Source organism: Cydia pomonella, chromosome 9 (genome assembly GCF_033807575.1).
Source record: "Cydia pomonella isolate Wapato2018A chromosome 9, ilCydPomo1, whole genome shotgun sequence".
NCBI classification, from domain to species: domain Eukaryota; kingdom Metazoa; phylum Arthropoda; class Insecta; order Lepidoptera; family Tortricidae; genus Cydia; species Cydia pomonella.
In genome coordinates, this window is record NC_084711.1 from 7,583,361 (window position 1) to 7,598,672 (window position 15,312).

General features: G+C 37.4%; 1 protein-coding gene across 5 annotated transcripts in view; it reads right to left on the bottom strand.

The window, feature by feature from the left end:
• The window catches only part of LOC133521255 (RNA-binding protein Musashi homolog Rbp6), a 669,256-nt gene that overhangs the window by 16,115 nt on the left and 637,829 nt on the right, over positions 1-15,312 (bottom strand). For 2 of the 5 annotated variants that reach the window (XM_061856114.1, XM_061856112.1), the window contains exons 9-11: positions 11,390-11,474; positions 9,492-9,524; positions 8,473-8,553 (exon numbers count right to left, since the gene is read on the bottom strand). In XM_061856114.1, coding sequence (XP_061712098.1) covers positions 8,473-8,553; positions 9,492-9,524; positions 11,390-11,474 — 199 coding nt within the window. Of the gene's footprint in view, positions 1-3,042; positions 3,252-8,472; positions 8,554-9,491; positions 9,525-11,389; positions 11,475-15,312 lie in introns of those variants that run through there. The other 3 variants (XM_061856115.1, XM_061856113.1, XM_061856116.1) reach the window with 2 other exon arrangements.

Consider the following 15,312-nt stretch of genomic DNA (forward strand, 5'->3'; position numbering starts at 1 on the left):
TTCAAAGAAGCATGCGTCCTTTCTTTAAATCTCTCCCCGGACTATATTTTAGTGCGGCTCGCCGCTAATTCAATAAGCTGTTTACTTTGGCGCGGTCATGCGCACCTACGTCACCCTGGTTCAGTCATGGACACGAATGTTAATCAGTACAAGTAAAGCGACATTAAAGAAGCAAAATGAAACAGACAAACATTTTTGGTAAAAAACCCTTTACACACGCTTCAAGTACTCAAAATATCTACTTAATTGATTACTATCTATAATATTTGTTAAATTTTTTCTACATTATTTTAATACAAATTTTAACGTTACTCTCCATTAATTTGGATTTACCACTACATACATTGTAAACTACAATAGTAAAATAACGCAGAATTATTCTAGACTAGTTTTATAAAAAGAATGTTTCTATTCTAGTTGCAATTTTTGAATTAATTTTAACATTGTAATACAATTTACCTAAGGCACAACAGTATTCAAAATACAGTCTAAGTCTATGTATCTTAAAACTAAACAATAATATTCAACACGCTATAAAGAGTTTGCACCACCAATCACAAATTATGTTGACCATTTTTCTATCTAGTCATTTACAAAGAACAGCTACCAACTGTATCAATTACTGATAAAAGCAAAGTTTTGCCATCCTTTTATTTTGCATAAAATACAAGTGGCCCTAATACTGAAACTAGTTTGAAGCTTTGCTAAATTACATAAAATCAAATAGTCCACAATAATTTGAAAACAATCTAGACTATTATACCGGTTAAAAATCCTCTAGTTTAAAATTGGTTAATAACGGTAACATATCTACAGACTTTTGATTACTTTGACACGCTTAAATGTTTCTATTTCTTAGTCTATTCTAGTTTCTATGAGAATTCACTAAAAGCTAATTCATCATAATGTTTATCTATTGAAGATCTACCACACTTGGATTTTAATGTATGAAACTTTAACAACAATATATCCAATGATATAACCAAACTATTCTATATTTTCAAAATGGTATAATACTGATCAACTCGATAAAGTTCAAATAGAAAATTACTCGCCCTAATTTCGTCGTCGTCACACTCCATTCACCAAACTGCTGTATCTCTTGTTTTTCTCTTCACAGTTTTTTTTTATTTATGCTCACTCATATATCATATACTCGACTATTTGTGCTATGGCGTTCGTAAATCCTTTATCCCTTACAGGGATATGAAAGGAATTAATGCTTACGGTGTAAAACAGCAGCAGTGTGGAGTGTAGAGATAGAGAAAGCTACGTCGACGAGTGTTATTACAATACAGAACGTCAAGGCTTTGGCTGGGGAATTGGTGTTACCAGAAACCTGACGCAAGGAGACGAGTGGCTAATGCGCATGAGAGCGCTACCTGACCGACCATGCAGGGGAGAAAGGATTTACTACGCAAACATCCCGGGTTTCTGCACTGAATTCGTGCGCTCAACTGAACACTAACTAGAAGAGATTAGTATGCTAATAGTCACCATTATGGTCCCACGGACACACTTCCATTCGGTGAAACACTACATAAAAGTTTATAGGCGATGGAGCTCGCTAGACTAGCGTGTTTATAGTCAAAATCTATAGACATCCATAAAATAAAATAGATAATCAACTAACACAACAAACTAAATCATAAATTCTGACCCATCCAAACACAGCAATCGTGATCTAAGACAGCGATGGATGGTCGCTGGTTGCTATGGTCGAAAGCTATGTCTATATATATACATGATGGACTAAGAATGGTCAAAAGTAGCCGGCGTCTCGAGCCACGTTGCGACCAAGCAACAAGCACTAAACGTAACAGTTACTAACACAATTAACGGTCAAATATCTTAAATTACAAATGGAGTTGGCACAGTTCGCGACACGCGGCCACTCGCCGCCTCGCCAGCTAATTATTTGGATTGAACCCGACGGCTGTGTGACCCTTTAAGGGATTTTGTTTTAATGCGCTTATTTCGCTGAGCCATTGACTTTTTAAAACATCTAGATATTTTAATCCGCTGTCATTGTAGATACAATTTGGGCAATATTTTATAGGGAAGGCGAAGTTCAATAATTCAGTTTTGAGTTGAAAGCATTAAAGTGGCCGAATTAGATAGTGTAGGCGTTTTCGGTACGTAGATAGTGCATTCTAGGAGTGAACGTGTAGAATGCAAGGAATGCGAGTTACGCGTGCGAGGCGGTGGCGGCAGCGGTCACCGGGCGTCTCCGGCGGTGACGTCACTAGTGCATGCGCTCGGATAGCAAGTTGCACGCTTACCGGCCGGTTGCGCAGCGGCGCGCCGCGGACACCACGCTGCTAGTGCCGCATTGGATGAGTCAGAAAACGAAAGCCACCGTTAGAACACATTGAAATTACGGCCGCGGCGCGCTTTTCTGAACCCATGTAAGGAGCAATGTAACTTCACCACTCTCTAGCCAACTCCTCGCTAACACACTATCTCTTCCAGTTATTTTGGACGCAATCGATAGGCGAACGAACGGTAAATAAGTGAGGCCACGATTGACCTCGATTACAAAACGATCAATTGGACAATAAACGATAAACGTTTTGCTTATACAACGGCAATTTCCTTTATTTTAAAATATAGCGACTTCACAATATGACAAACTTATGAATAATGATATACAAGACGATATGTTAGAACAGCGATAAGAATATTTCTATTGACTTATTATTAAGAAATAGACTTATTGAAATATGAATTTGACAATTGTTTACAATACAATGTTAAAAGTAAAGCGCCGTTGACGACGCTATTTATTATAATATAGGTATCTAATTTTTATATAAATGGTATGACTTCCTGAGGGAGACCGCAGTTTCCTGATTAAATTTGAAGTAAATTTGCTCAAGAGACTTGCAACGGGCTATATGGGCGAACCTAGTCGGGCGATCATCGGCACACATCTGCGAATCCGGGCGGGCTCAAAGTTATTTATGAACCTTTAGTTTTTGCGACATTGCATTCCTGGACCGATTGCGTTGGGGTAGCCGAGAGCATAATACCAAAGAGATATTCGTTCGAGAAAAGATTTATTTATGTTCTTAGATGTATCCGGGAGCCGTTAACGGGTGGTGGTGGAAATAGGGAGTGGTAAAGCGACGTGGAGGGCTCCCCGGGAGTACGACCGACGAGGCGCTACGAGCCCTGCCCAAGCACCACCGGGCTAACGTACTCGGCGCCGACCAAGAGCCGACTTTCCGCCGGGATAACTCCTACTACACCTGCGGCAATAAAACATAAAGCTACAGAGCTGGCCACGCGGTCACCGACTGCTCAAACCAACTCACATGTGTGCAAATAAGTAAATCGACATTAAAAAAACTGACAAATACGAAATTGTTCTAAAATTTCTTCGGTGATCTACTTAAAAATAAACATAAGGAAAAAAACAACGTTTCCAAAATATATCATTACTCTTAGAAATAGTATAAAAACGGAGTATATCGCCCGGGGCTCCACTCATCGAATCTTTATGGGGAAACTTGGAATTGATAGTTTCCTGTTTACTGTTTTCGGGGTATTTAAAATTGTTTGCACGCACAGACACGGAACGATAGACTTGGCTTTATTGGGTTTTTGTACCCGTATTCAAACTATCTGCATCACGCACTGCCACGATGCGGGGAGGGGGCATTTCGTGTTACACTTATTGATTCAATCAAACTATCACAAACATACGGTTATTTACGAATATTTCATTTGGCGTTAGTACATCTAGACACGCACTGGGAACTCAGAGTAAATATGTGTAGTCCAGCTACCCAGAGTACGGTTTGGTACATAGTGCTTCAATGATACTTCCAAGGGTGATGTAGGTACTGACACGAACTGATGCAAAAGTTGCAAGTTAATAACATTGCTCTATCCTAAATAGGAGAACCTTTTTACCTTATTGTAATGTAACCTTATTGTTATTTATGACTAGTTTAGAGGATGGCGATAAGGACGGTCGCTCACTTCGGTGATAGCGATTTAATGATCAAATATTAACTTATAGTTATGTAGTAATTCGGATATCACACTTTAAATTTTGAAAAAAATAATTGCGAGGTTTGGTAAGCGATGGCCAATGAAGCACATACTCGCCACGAAAAATTGACAATTAGATATATCGTAAGAGAGCGGAACATAAAGCCGAACCAAAGAGGATGCTTTTGCATACTCCTTATGTGGTTCGGTCTTTACTGCCCTTAAAATTCGTTGCATCGTTACATGAATACAATGAACCACTCCATAACAACAATAACACGAAGAAGAGCATAAAATAGTAGCATTTAAAAATATCATACAACAATAACAATAAATTTTATAATTACTTCATTTTATATAGAGCCGTGTAAATATAATTATAATAGGGAAATAACTTTTTGAACAAAAGTACACAATAGTTATTAATGTAGTTATTATAGTGAATACAAGATAAAAATTTAGTAATAAATTATATTATCAAGCTCGATAAAGTTATTATTATTTATATATGATTGGCATAGGAAGTGAGAAACTATCTAAACTAGGCTAGCTACGGGAAGCTAAATAACAAAACTGCTAAATGTACATTGGTTAGTAGTACTCATCCTCTAAACTTAGTAATTTGAAATTAACGGCTAGTAAGTAACCTTCGACTACCTAACCTATCCCTTAACTATCTACGTCATATTATTTTACTTATCTAACTGTATACTCTTAGATGAAGACAAATCTAAATACAGACTAACAATAATACTACGCGTAGGTATAGGTATCCAACGTTAATTAAACAATATTTAGCTGTGTGTTTACTAATAGCATTGGATTTGAAAAAGGAGCGTAAAAATCAGTTCCACATGAATTAGAGAACTATAAGAACTTTCATTTGGTACAGAACACGTCTTGTAATATTATTGTTGGATAATGTATGAAACAACGTAGACAATGACAAATGACTTTTATTCATTTTATTGTACGAAAGTACGGCGCGGGCGTATGCCCGTCATTTCGTATGCATGCACTGGGACATAGAAGCCCCTACTACGAGCTACTACAAGCAGTCGAATGTAGCCAAAAATAAGAAACATATTCTTCTTATGCTTAGCTCCATAAAAATCTTCTAAAAAAATAGCCCAGACCGAGTTCCTTTGAAGATGGCCTCGTGTAGGTAAGGTACATGATGTTTGAAATCTAATAGCAGTATTATCGTCAGTCAAGCCTAGTTTCTAATGAATTCGAAACTATCCTCTACAAAGTTAAAGTTAAGATTTCCTGAATATATGGACTATTAAAAACACTACAAAGTGCCTGTGTCTAGTTATTATAAAAACTATTATATTACCTATTATAGAGAACTAAATTGATACTAAATTTAAATCTATTATTATAATTATGTATATCTATATCTACGTGTATTAAGTAAGTACACATCTAAGAAGTCCTGAAAAGTTAAATTTAAGCTTGTTTAATGCAAAAGTAATAACTGCAATATTTTAGCGTTGACAGTGGCTTTTACTACATTGTATATTTGAAAAAATAAATTTTATTGTCACGCCTGATGTTCAGAACTATACGGCCTGAATCGAATATTTCATGTATTTTTAGTTATAATCGGGCCGATAAAAACCAACAAGTTGTTTTCATAATATTAGTTCTACAAGTTTCAAACACTGTCATTAACTACTTAGGTATTATATGGCTTTAAATGTGACTGTCTTAAATGTTTGGCGCACCTTAGGAGCTGAGATGAATACAAATATTCAACATTTTTTTACTTCTCGATAGCAGTTTCGCCATCGTGGTAGCATACAATAATTTCACCAAGTTATTTGCCATCGTAGTGCGAACTACGTGTAAACTATGCCCTTGCGACTGACATCTTTTCTGGCAACTGAAGCGATGTATTAAAATGTTAAAGCTGCGAAAACGTTCTTATTATTTTTCGAAATAGGTTTAAATCTAAATATGTTTTATTAAAAATATTGTTATTAATTATTTTTTTCATTATTCCAGTACATATATTCATACGTATTGCAGGTTAAAATATAAATATTCCTGTGTCAAAGTCAACATGCTACATTATAGTAGGAACGCATGCCATCGATCTCATTATGATTTCAGCAGCGTAATGTAGGTATGTCTGGGGGTGTAATTAATTTACTATGTACTTAAATATCGCTGCAGATGACGTTACCAATAAGCCGGCGCGTCGGCGGAGGAATGCTAATGGCCGTAATGGACGTACATTAATTGCGGGCGGTCGCGCGGCATACGCACGTTGCAGTCGCGGGCCCGCGCCGGTCGCCGGTCGCCAATTACGGCTGCCCGTCGGTTCACAGTTACCGCTTCCAAGAAAATTATGTTTCTCCTTGCCGAAAACGTCTACCATGTATGAATACGCGGTCTTTTAATTTCACTCTCAATAACTCATCTTCTACTTAAATATACAAGTGTTTTTACAGTACATATGGTGCTACTTTAGCGCACTAGTGTGCAAATAAGCATATTACGTTACTGTGTCAAACATTTAAAGGGCCATATGTACTGTAAAATGTTGTATTATACATGTGCGAATAGATAATTCGCAACTCGTGTCGATTTAAAACACTCCCTTCGGTCGTGTTTTAATTTATCGCCACTCGTTTCGAATTTCCTATTTTTCGCACTTGTATCGTAATGTACTACTGTGGCCCTAGTGAAAAAGGGTACAAGTCTCTGGCAGTTTAGGTGTATAAGGGCATAAGTGTTACATGGAACTTACACCCCTTTACACCTGCGCTGCCAGAGACTTGTACCCTTTTTCACTAGGGCCACAGTATTATATTATTTTGTTTTTATAATAAGTAGCTTTATCTGGATTATACCGTGATCGAGCGGCTAAATCGCTTAAATAAGACCATTAAATAAATAGGTTCGTATGAGACACTAATTATTGGGTAGCTTCTATTGTTAAATTATATTTACAACGAAACGAACGCCTACAATCAGTGTCATTTTGTGAGCCACCCTGTAGAAACGTCTGTCTCGCGTGCCATAAAACGCTCACTCGACAATAATTAACGCGGAACGATTTGTACGACTAGTACGAAAGAAAAACTACCCTAAGCGCGGTCACCGACTCAGCTGCGATAGCATCGACCACCGCCAAGTTCTCCAAACAGACCGTAATCCAATACAAACTGAACCACGGTTTACGTGCGATTCTCTCAGTTAGAATTCTCAATTGCCTTCGCATTTCCGGATTCTGTATGCTGGGCGGTGTTGGAACCAAAAAAAGTGTAAAGTCAAAGCTTAGTGGCGCAATTATGGCGGAGCGAAGGCGGCTCAAGTACGGAGTGTGGACAAATAACGAGGAGAGTATTTGTACAGCTGTGCTCTGCTACGGCACTTATTAGGGAACCCTACTCGCGCTCTATATCGAATCGTCTTTCGATGCAACTCATTGACCTCAAAAGTATTGTTAGTTTCAAGCAAAAATTAACATTCTGGCCTCATTCGAGGGGCTCTACCACCGACCTCAGGAGGGCTACGTTTAATTAGAGGAAATTCTTTTTTGTCTGTTCGAGATTTACATAGAAGTCACCGCAAAAAGGACGTCACTTTTTCAGTACTTTTGTTTGAATCTGTTTAAATCTCTTTTAAAAGCTTTTGCTGTTAATGAGGGGCTGGCGATTGTGCGATACTAGTCCGGGGCGAGCGCGGGGGCAGACCTGCGGGCGGGGGTGTGTGGAGCGAAGGCAAACACGGTATTTGCGCTAGAGTGTTTGCACGACGCGTAGCATTTGAGAATCGTTAGGGCGACTCGTCGGTAAACATCGAGCGAGGCGCTCACGATTGGCCGGATTTTCTAGACAAAATTCTGGAGATAAACAATAAACATCATTTCTCAAAACATGGACGTTTTGTAATTGACAGCTTGGCAGATTTATCTAGATGGCTCAGTCGTTGTTAAGGGTGTTAAATTGTTAGAAAAGTTGTTAGCGAAAGCTTACACGAATGAAAGTTTTGTTTTAGAACAAGTTAGTTGAAATCACAAGTTAGAAGTAGTCACCACAATTACGAGAATTGGTGCTCGGATGCGATCTTAAGTTGGGTGCCATTTTAATAACGGGATAGAAGAAAATAAAATAAATCTACGGCAACGATTCGAAATATGTATCCAACTATAGGTATCTTGTACCGTTTGACAAATGGTCCGTTTAATCCGATATCTGACGCACTTCTCGTTTATCGAGTTACAAAACGGTCGAGATATCAAATGAACCGGGGCCGAGTGTAGCGCGACAAATGGAAGCGAATCGTTGCCGCCGGAAGATAGCGGTTAGTGGAATGCATTGTCGCAGGCGCGAGTTCACAGATGCATGGCGTGTACATTGTAGACGCCGCTCAACTCGAGCGGATGGTAAGGCAAGAGTGTCGCCAAGTGGTGGTAGTGATTGCCGGACAGTTGGTGGTGCAAGCTCGTCAAGGGATTACCTGCAGGGTATGGCAGCCCGAAGCTAGGATAGCCCGAATAGCTCCGTCCTGCCGCGTAGGCGGCGTATGCTGCGGGGAAACCTGTACAACAAACAAAATACATTAAACACCCGCTTTGTAAAGCTCCGCCGTAAGAAGCAAAGGTTAATTGTCAGGTTGCATGCTTTCTTTGAAACTTTTGAATCGATAGTACAAATGTGTCGACGAATCTCTTTTCTTGGCCGTTATATTTAAAACTTGTTCTATGTTCCTAAAACTTGTCCTGGTGGCCCAATTCTAAAATAGAGCTGTCTCACTGAAAACATAGGTAAGTGTATCGTACATACTTCATCGTACGACATCGTTTTGGACAATGTCCAGCTGAATATATTTTGTAAACATCGTTTCATGTTGCGCACTGTAAGTGGAGTATCGACGGCTTTATTAAACAGCTACAGCGATGCATGTCATTAACAATACTATCTATGTGTATCTTTTTACTAAACAAAAGATAATTACACTATTTCAAAACATGACATTAATACTAAAACAACTACAACAATGGTATCATGGTTTCATTAACATGTAGGTATTCAAAAATCTACTTGTTCATCACATTTCCGATATCAACAAAGTCCGGCAAATATAAAATGTTAAATGAATGATGGCCGGACCCGTCCACAGCGGCTGATATGATTACTATACCGGATCGTTTATCATATTATTGCCAATCAAAATAGTGTATCTGTCAGGCTCCGCGATCCATCATGCGGTAGATGGACGTACAGCGCGACAGGCTGATGTTCCATAATTCATTAATTAAATGTACTAACACCTACTAACACTTAAACTGACTTGCCGAGTTAATTATTACTGCCATAATCCATTTCTATAACCCCAATTAGGACAAGTTTATTAATTGACATCGAAAAGTTTATCGAGAGACATAAAAGACGCGTTCATTCCAATGAGAAATGATCTGAGAGATGCAGGATAGCAGAATGAAGTGACATTGGTAAAAAAATATGCAGTAAACTTACCGTCAGGAAGAGCACCCAATGACCACATGAAATCTAGAAATGTAAAAACATTTACATAAATCGATCGATTCTTACACTTACAAATGTGTCAAATTGATATAATAAGAGTTATTTGACATTAATGTGCCAGGAGACACTATTTTGCTTGGCGAAAAGTTTTGCTAATTTTACTAGGTAATATCAATACTGATTGTTTATAGAGCGTGGAGTAATAATTAAGTGTTTAGTGAATGTTTTGAAAAGCATTCATTGAAAAGTGTTTCGCCACCGACTGTATGATCGGTGACTCAGGGGGTATGTTAGTTATGTCATCAATGATAATAATACGTAGCTAATTTAACATGTTAATCTAATCTACACATTGTTAGTCTAACGCTAAACATGTTAAACAAACAGACGCTTTCAAATATTTTGGAAATGATATTTATTAAACTAGACTACCGATTACCTACTTTAAACGTTAATACAATTAATTCTATTAGTTAACAAAAGCTACGATCATAATACAAAATCCAGTGTATCATTATAACTTTACTGTTTTATAAATAGAAATGATGAAAAAATCTACACAACTAAATCAAACAAATGATGAACATCTGTTTAATCATAAATTGGTATATAGCATATAATAAATAATAAGAATACTAAATAGTGAACATCTATGGTATTCAATATTTATCTAAAATTAAGTGACTATATAGGTAAATACACACAAAGATGCTTTTTAGTACGTGTACTAAGTTTGAAAATCATATCATTATTATGTCACAAGTTAGAAAAGAACATATAGTTCCTATTCGTCTAAGAGATAGCACAAAACGCATAACATTCACTTATAATACCTCTTGTTTCCACTCATACATATTTTTCAAAAGCCGACATCAAACTGTAAAGCTATTTATAATAGTAAAAAGCTAAATAATAATAATATCAGTTAGGAAAATATGGTTTGTATGTGACTTCACCAAGTATCCGTAATTACTGGCGCGACTAGATTCTGTGGCTAGAAGGTAAGTTAATATGGATGGACATGTGGTATGGCAAGCTGGTCGAACCAAAAGGCTCTCTCCAAAATGTATATAATATTAAAATCTACATAAAAATGTAAAAATACCAGGCTTAGTATTTGTAAAATCTATATGTAAATCAAATCGAATTAAGCACCTACTACCTGGTGGAAAAATATTGCTCTCTATCTCCCTAAATTTAAAATTAATCCTGCTGTTTCTACTTTATATTTAGCAAGATGATAATATTATTTTGTATTAATTGAATATCCGAACTCCTTTCTATGTAATGACTCTTCTAAATTCTGATTAGTACACAATTCGAACATCTGCTAACTAACTGATTTTCTAATGGCATTACTAAAATAAGACACTTTAAGATATTATCAGTTTCCTTAGAATTATAAACTTTGTCGGTTGGAAAGAAAGTCATAGGAATGTAATATATACTAGGAATACATAGGAAGTTCGCCGCAAAGGAGAAATCAAGCGGAGTGAAATCATCGATGTGAAAAATAATTCCCCGGGAGTTTCAAAAAGGATGGTGCGGATGTTGCTGGAAAAGGATTGCGGATCAGAGGGGCAGAGCGGCGGGCAAGGTTGCGTGAGTCAGAGGGGAGTAGAGCGCCGGGATGTCGAGCGCATGGGCACCCAGCAGTTCAGAGACGGAGTACGTCAGGGGAGGGAGAGCGAGCGGCGCGAGCGCAGGACGCGGAGGCCGCGGGGCAGGGCGGAGAGCAGCGAGCGCGCGGCGATAGGCGGCCGCGTGCGCAGAACCTCCGCCGCCCGCGCCTGCGCCCGCCACCAGCAGCTGGGCGGGCGCTGGGAGAGGGTAAGGAGCGTACCGGATTCCGCTGGCACCGGCCACCGCAGCACTGCCTAGCAACTCACCGTACGCGCCGCGACCGGCGGCTCTCGTCTTTGCCAGATTCGCTGGTAGCATAACTTCTTTTGGTTGTGCTTTCTTGCATTCCACCTGAAACAAGTATAATTTATAAATTTTAACGCTAAGAGGAAAGTCATTAATTGCTTTAAGACGGAGGCTAGGCCGCTTAACAATTGACTATACAGAATAGCGAAAATGTTTCCTTGGAGCGGGAGATCGTAGAATTATGGAAGAAAAGGGGCGACGAAGCCGGTCGACAATCCGTTATGCTTCACGGTTCGACTCACAAATTGAATTTTAATTTGCTTTATCAAGTCAAGGAGCTTATCATTAAGTGCTTATTAATGAATTATACACTACGACCAATTTTATGGAATTGTTAAAAATCATGTAAAAGCTTGTTCTGATTCAACAAATCGGTGTTTAAATTTAAAAAAAGTAATAGGTACTAATTACGAATATTAGAAAAGATTTAATCGAATTTTTGTAATAATGTCCTATAATATTTATTTATTTATTTGTAAATAGTAAATATTGAACATTTATATTTTTTTGTTAGTTAGGTATATTACTTTAAAGAAAATTAAACATTTTATAGTTCGTCATTGTTATATAAACATAAATAGCTATGGTGTGCAGCTTTGTAGTAAACTACAATTTAATATCTACGAAATAATTAAATTCAACGCTTAATCGATCTATTTAGTAATTTTAACGAACACGATAACTCTCTGCAGTGCTTGTATCTCCCCCTCCCGAGGTGGAGGGCAGGAGGCAAGTATAAATTACCCAATCTACGCTAACCCAAACCTTTAGCAATAGAATTTTCGCTACCAAGTAGCATCGTTACAGAAAAGTACATAGGCTTAAATAATGTTAAAGCCAGTAGGATAAATCACTTACTTAACTCTCCCCCGATCCTATTCCGAAGTTACGTTCCATTCAAACGCGAGTTTCTACTTGATGAATAGTTATCGTACAACGCTTGACAGAGAAGTAAAAAGTTTTCAGTTTAATTTTTCATAGCGGTTCATAATCGCGGTCGACTATGTGTGTAGATGCAACTAGGGCAGAGGCGGTGTAGGTAAGTCGCGTCCACATTTGTCACGCGGACGTCACGAGTCGACAAATGAAGGCTTTGCTACGGCGTTCGTACACTTTGTGCACTTTGCACAACTTTCTGCGCCGACATGGAACTACGTGCTCTTGCATTAACGCGGTGAAGTGAGTGCGCCGCCCGCCGCGACGAGTGTCTTTCCATCAAGTTTTATGCCTAGATTAAGCTGATTAATCAAAACGTAAAATTAAAGTTTGTAACAACCTTGGCTTCAAGTAATAAAACGCGTACATATTACATACCGCAATGAGATCTTAAAAGTTTTTATCTACACACATTTATTTTATTTATTAGAGATTACATATCAGAAACCCTCTATGATGCTTTCAAAATCCACAAATAATGGCCAGAATTAGGCTGGTTCGTACGTTCGTATCTGTGAACATGTTATTATTGCTTCATTATTATATCAAAATCGATTTCGTAATAACATTAAAATTTCGAACGTCTCTGTAAAAAAAGCGGCCAAGTGCGAGTCGGACTCGCGCATGAAGGGTTCCGTACAATTTAAGACGTATTAAAAAAAAATCTTCTTATTAGATCTTGTTCAACATTTTACCACTTTGGACACACATTTTACCACTTTGGAATAGTCTCTCGCGCAAACTATTCAGTTTAGAAAAAAATGATATTAGGAACCTAAATATCATTTTTGAAGACCTATCCATAGATACCCCACACGTATATGTTTGATATAAAAAATGTTTTAAAATTTTATGACGGTTTAAAAAAAAAACTACTCACTAGATCTCGTTCAAACCAATTTTAGGTGGAAGTTTGCATGGTAATGTATATCATATATTTTTTTTAGATTTTTCATTCTGTTATTTTAGAAGTTACAGGGGGGGGGGGACACACTTTTTTTCACTTTGGAAGGTTCTCTCGCGCAAACTATTCAGTTTAGAAAAAAATGATATTAGAAACCTTAATATCATTTTTGAAGACCTATCCATAGATACCCCACACGTATGGGTATGATGAAAAAAAATTTTTTTTTTAAATTTCATGACGTATTAAAAAAAAACTACCTACTAGATCTCGTTCAAACCAATTTTCGGTGGAAGTTTACATGGCAATGTATATCATATATTTTTTTAGATTTTTCATTCTGTTATTTTAGAAGTTACGGGGGGGGGGGGGGGGGGGACACACATTTTACAACTTTGGAAGTGTCTCTCGCGCAAACTATTCATTTTAGAAAAAAATGTTATTAGAAACCTCAATATCATTTTGAAAGACCTATCCATAGATACCCCACACGTATGGGTTTGATTAAAAAAAGGTTTTTTGAGTTTCAGTTCTAAGTATGGGGAACCCCCAAAATTTATTGTTTTTTTTCTATTTTTGTGTGAAAATCTTAATGCGGTTCATAGAATACATCCACTTACTAAGTTTGAACAGTACAGCTCTTATAGTTTCGGAAAAAAGTGGCTGTGACAGAATCGGACAGACAGACGGACATGACGAATCTATAAGGGTTCCGTTTTTTGCCATTTGGCTACGGAACCCTAAAAACGCAATTCGATTTGACCTCTATTCTAATATCACTCGAGATGACGTTTTATTTGAAATGAAATGTCAATTGAAAACAATTTTGACAAATCTCGCATGCTCGTTGGTATCGAACGATATGGTAATTGGCCCCCGAGTCCAGTTTAGCTATGAATAAAAAAAACTACTGTTGCGTGACATGCCTGAAAAAAGGTTTCATTTACCGACATTTGACGTACAGTTGTATCTTTTTAATAGTTTGTAAGTATAAAATTAATTGATTTTGTTGTTTTTAAACTAACTATAACAAAACTTTCGTATAAAATGAGCGATAAAGATATTTTGGAGACGTCACCTCATATCCGCGAGTGCCAATAGAGAACAACGATACCCCAATGCCGGCTGTAATACGTGGTTCGTGAATACATCATAAAGAGTGCATAATAAATGTGTGTAGACAAAATAGTGTATATAAATTTACATACTTAGGCATTTTTATTAATTTTATAGCAGTCACATAAACTACTTTTAGACATTCGTGATGGCTTTCGGGAGTTGTACCTATTACTTAAGAGTCCTTATTCCTACAGACGAGCGTATTTTGTAAAATGCTTCCTTTTTCATTCAAGATTACGACGTAACTATTAGTATTTATTCAAAAAGTGATAACGTACTTAAATAATCGTTTCCTAAACTAGGGGCTCCAACAGTTCAAATTTTCATTTTCTCTTTTAAACCTCTTTTTTAATGAGGTTTTTTGGGAGTCTTTTCCAAATTTTGCAGTGAGATGTGGTGTTTCGGTTCTCAATTTTGCTATAAACAAGAATCATTTGGTACATGAATGACTACAATTTGATTCAACATATCTCGTACGAGGGGCTGGAATGATTAACAATCGAAGATTCATTTGAAAAAACTGATAAAATACCTTCCGAGTTTTCTTCATTTTTTTGGCGAAAACAGGGTTTTATTATATTTTATTTCCGCAAATTGTACGCATATTTTGCTTTAAAAATAATATTATAGCAAACTGTAACTTTATGTTAACCTATAAAAAAAAAATCGTAACTATGGGACCTACATTGCCGTAAATTTATATATTTTTTAAAACACGTATAAATCACGCAGCAGCGACGCCCCGCTCTCAGTCCGCGCGGAGCGCGCTTAGAGGACGGACCTGTGCTCGATTGTCAGGCATTCGTTGCGATCGTAATCAGCTACGGAGTTCCGAGAAGTGCTATATACTGCGATTAGAAAATCTTAATAAAAGTTCATTTTTTACAGTATGCCTAACAGACTCGCTTATTGATGGATTTTCAG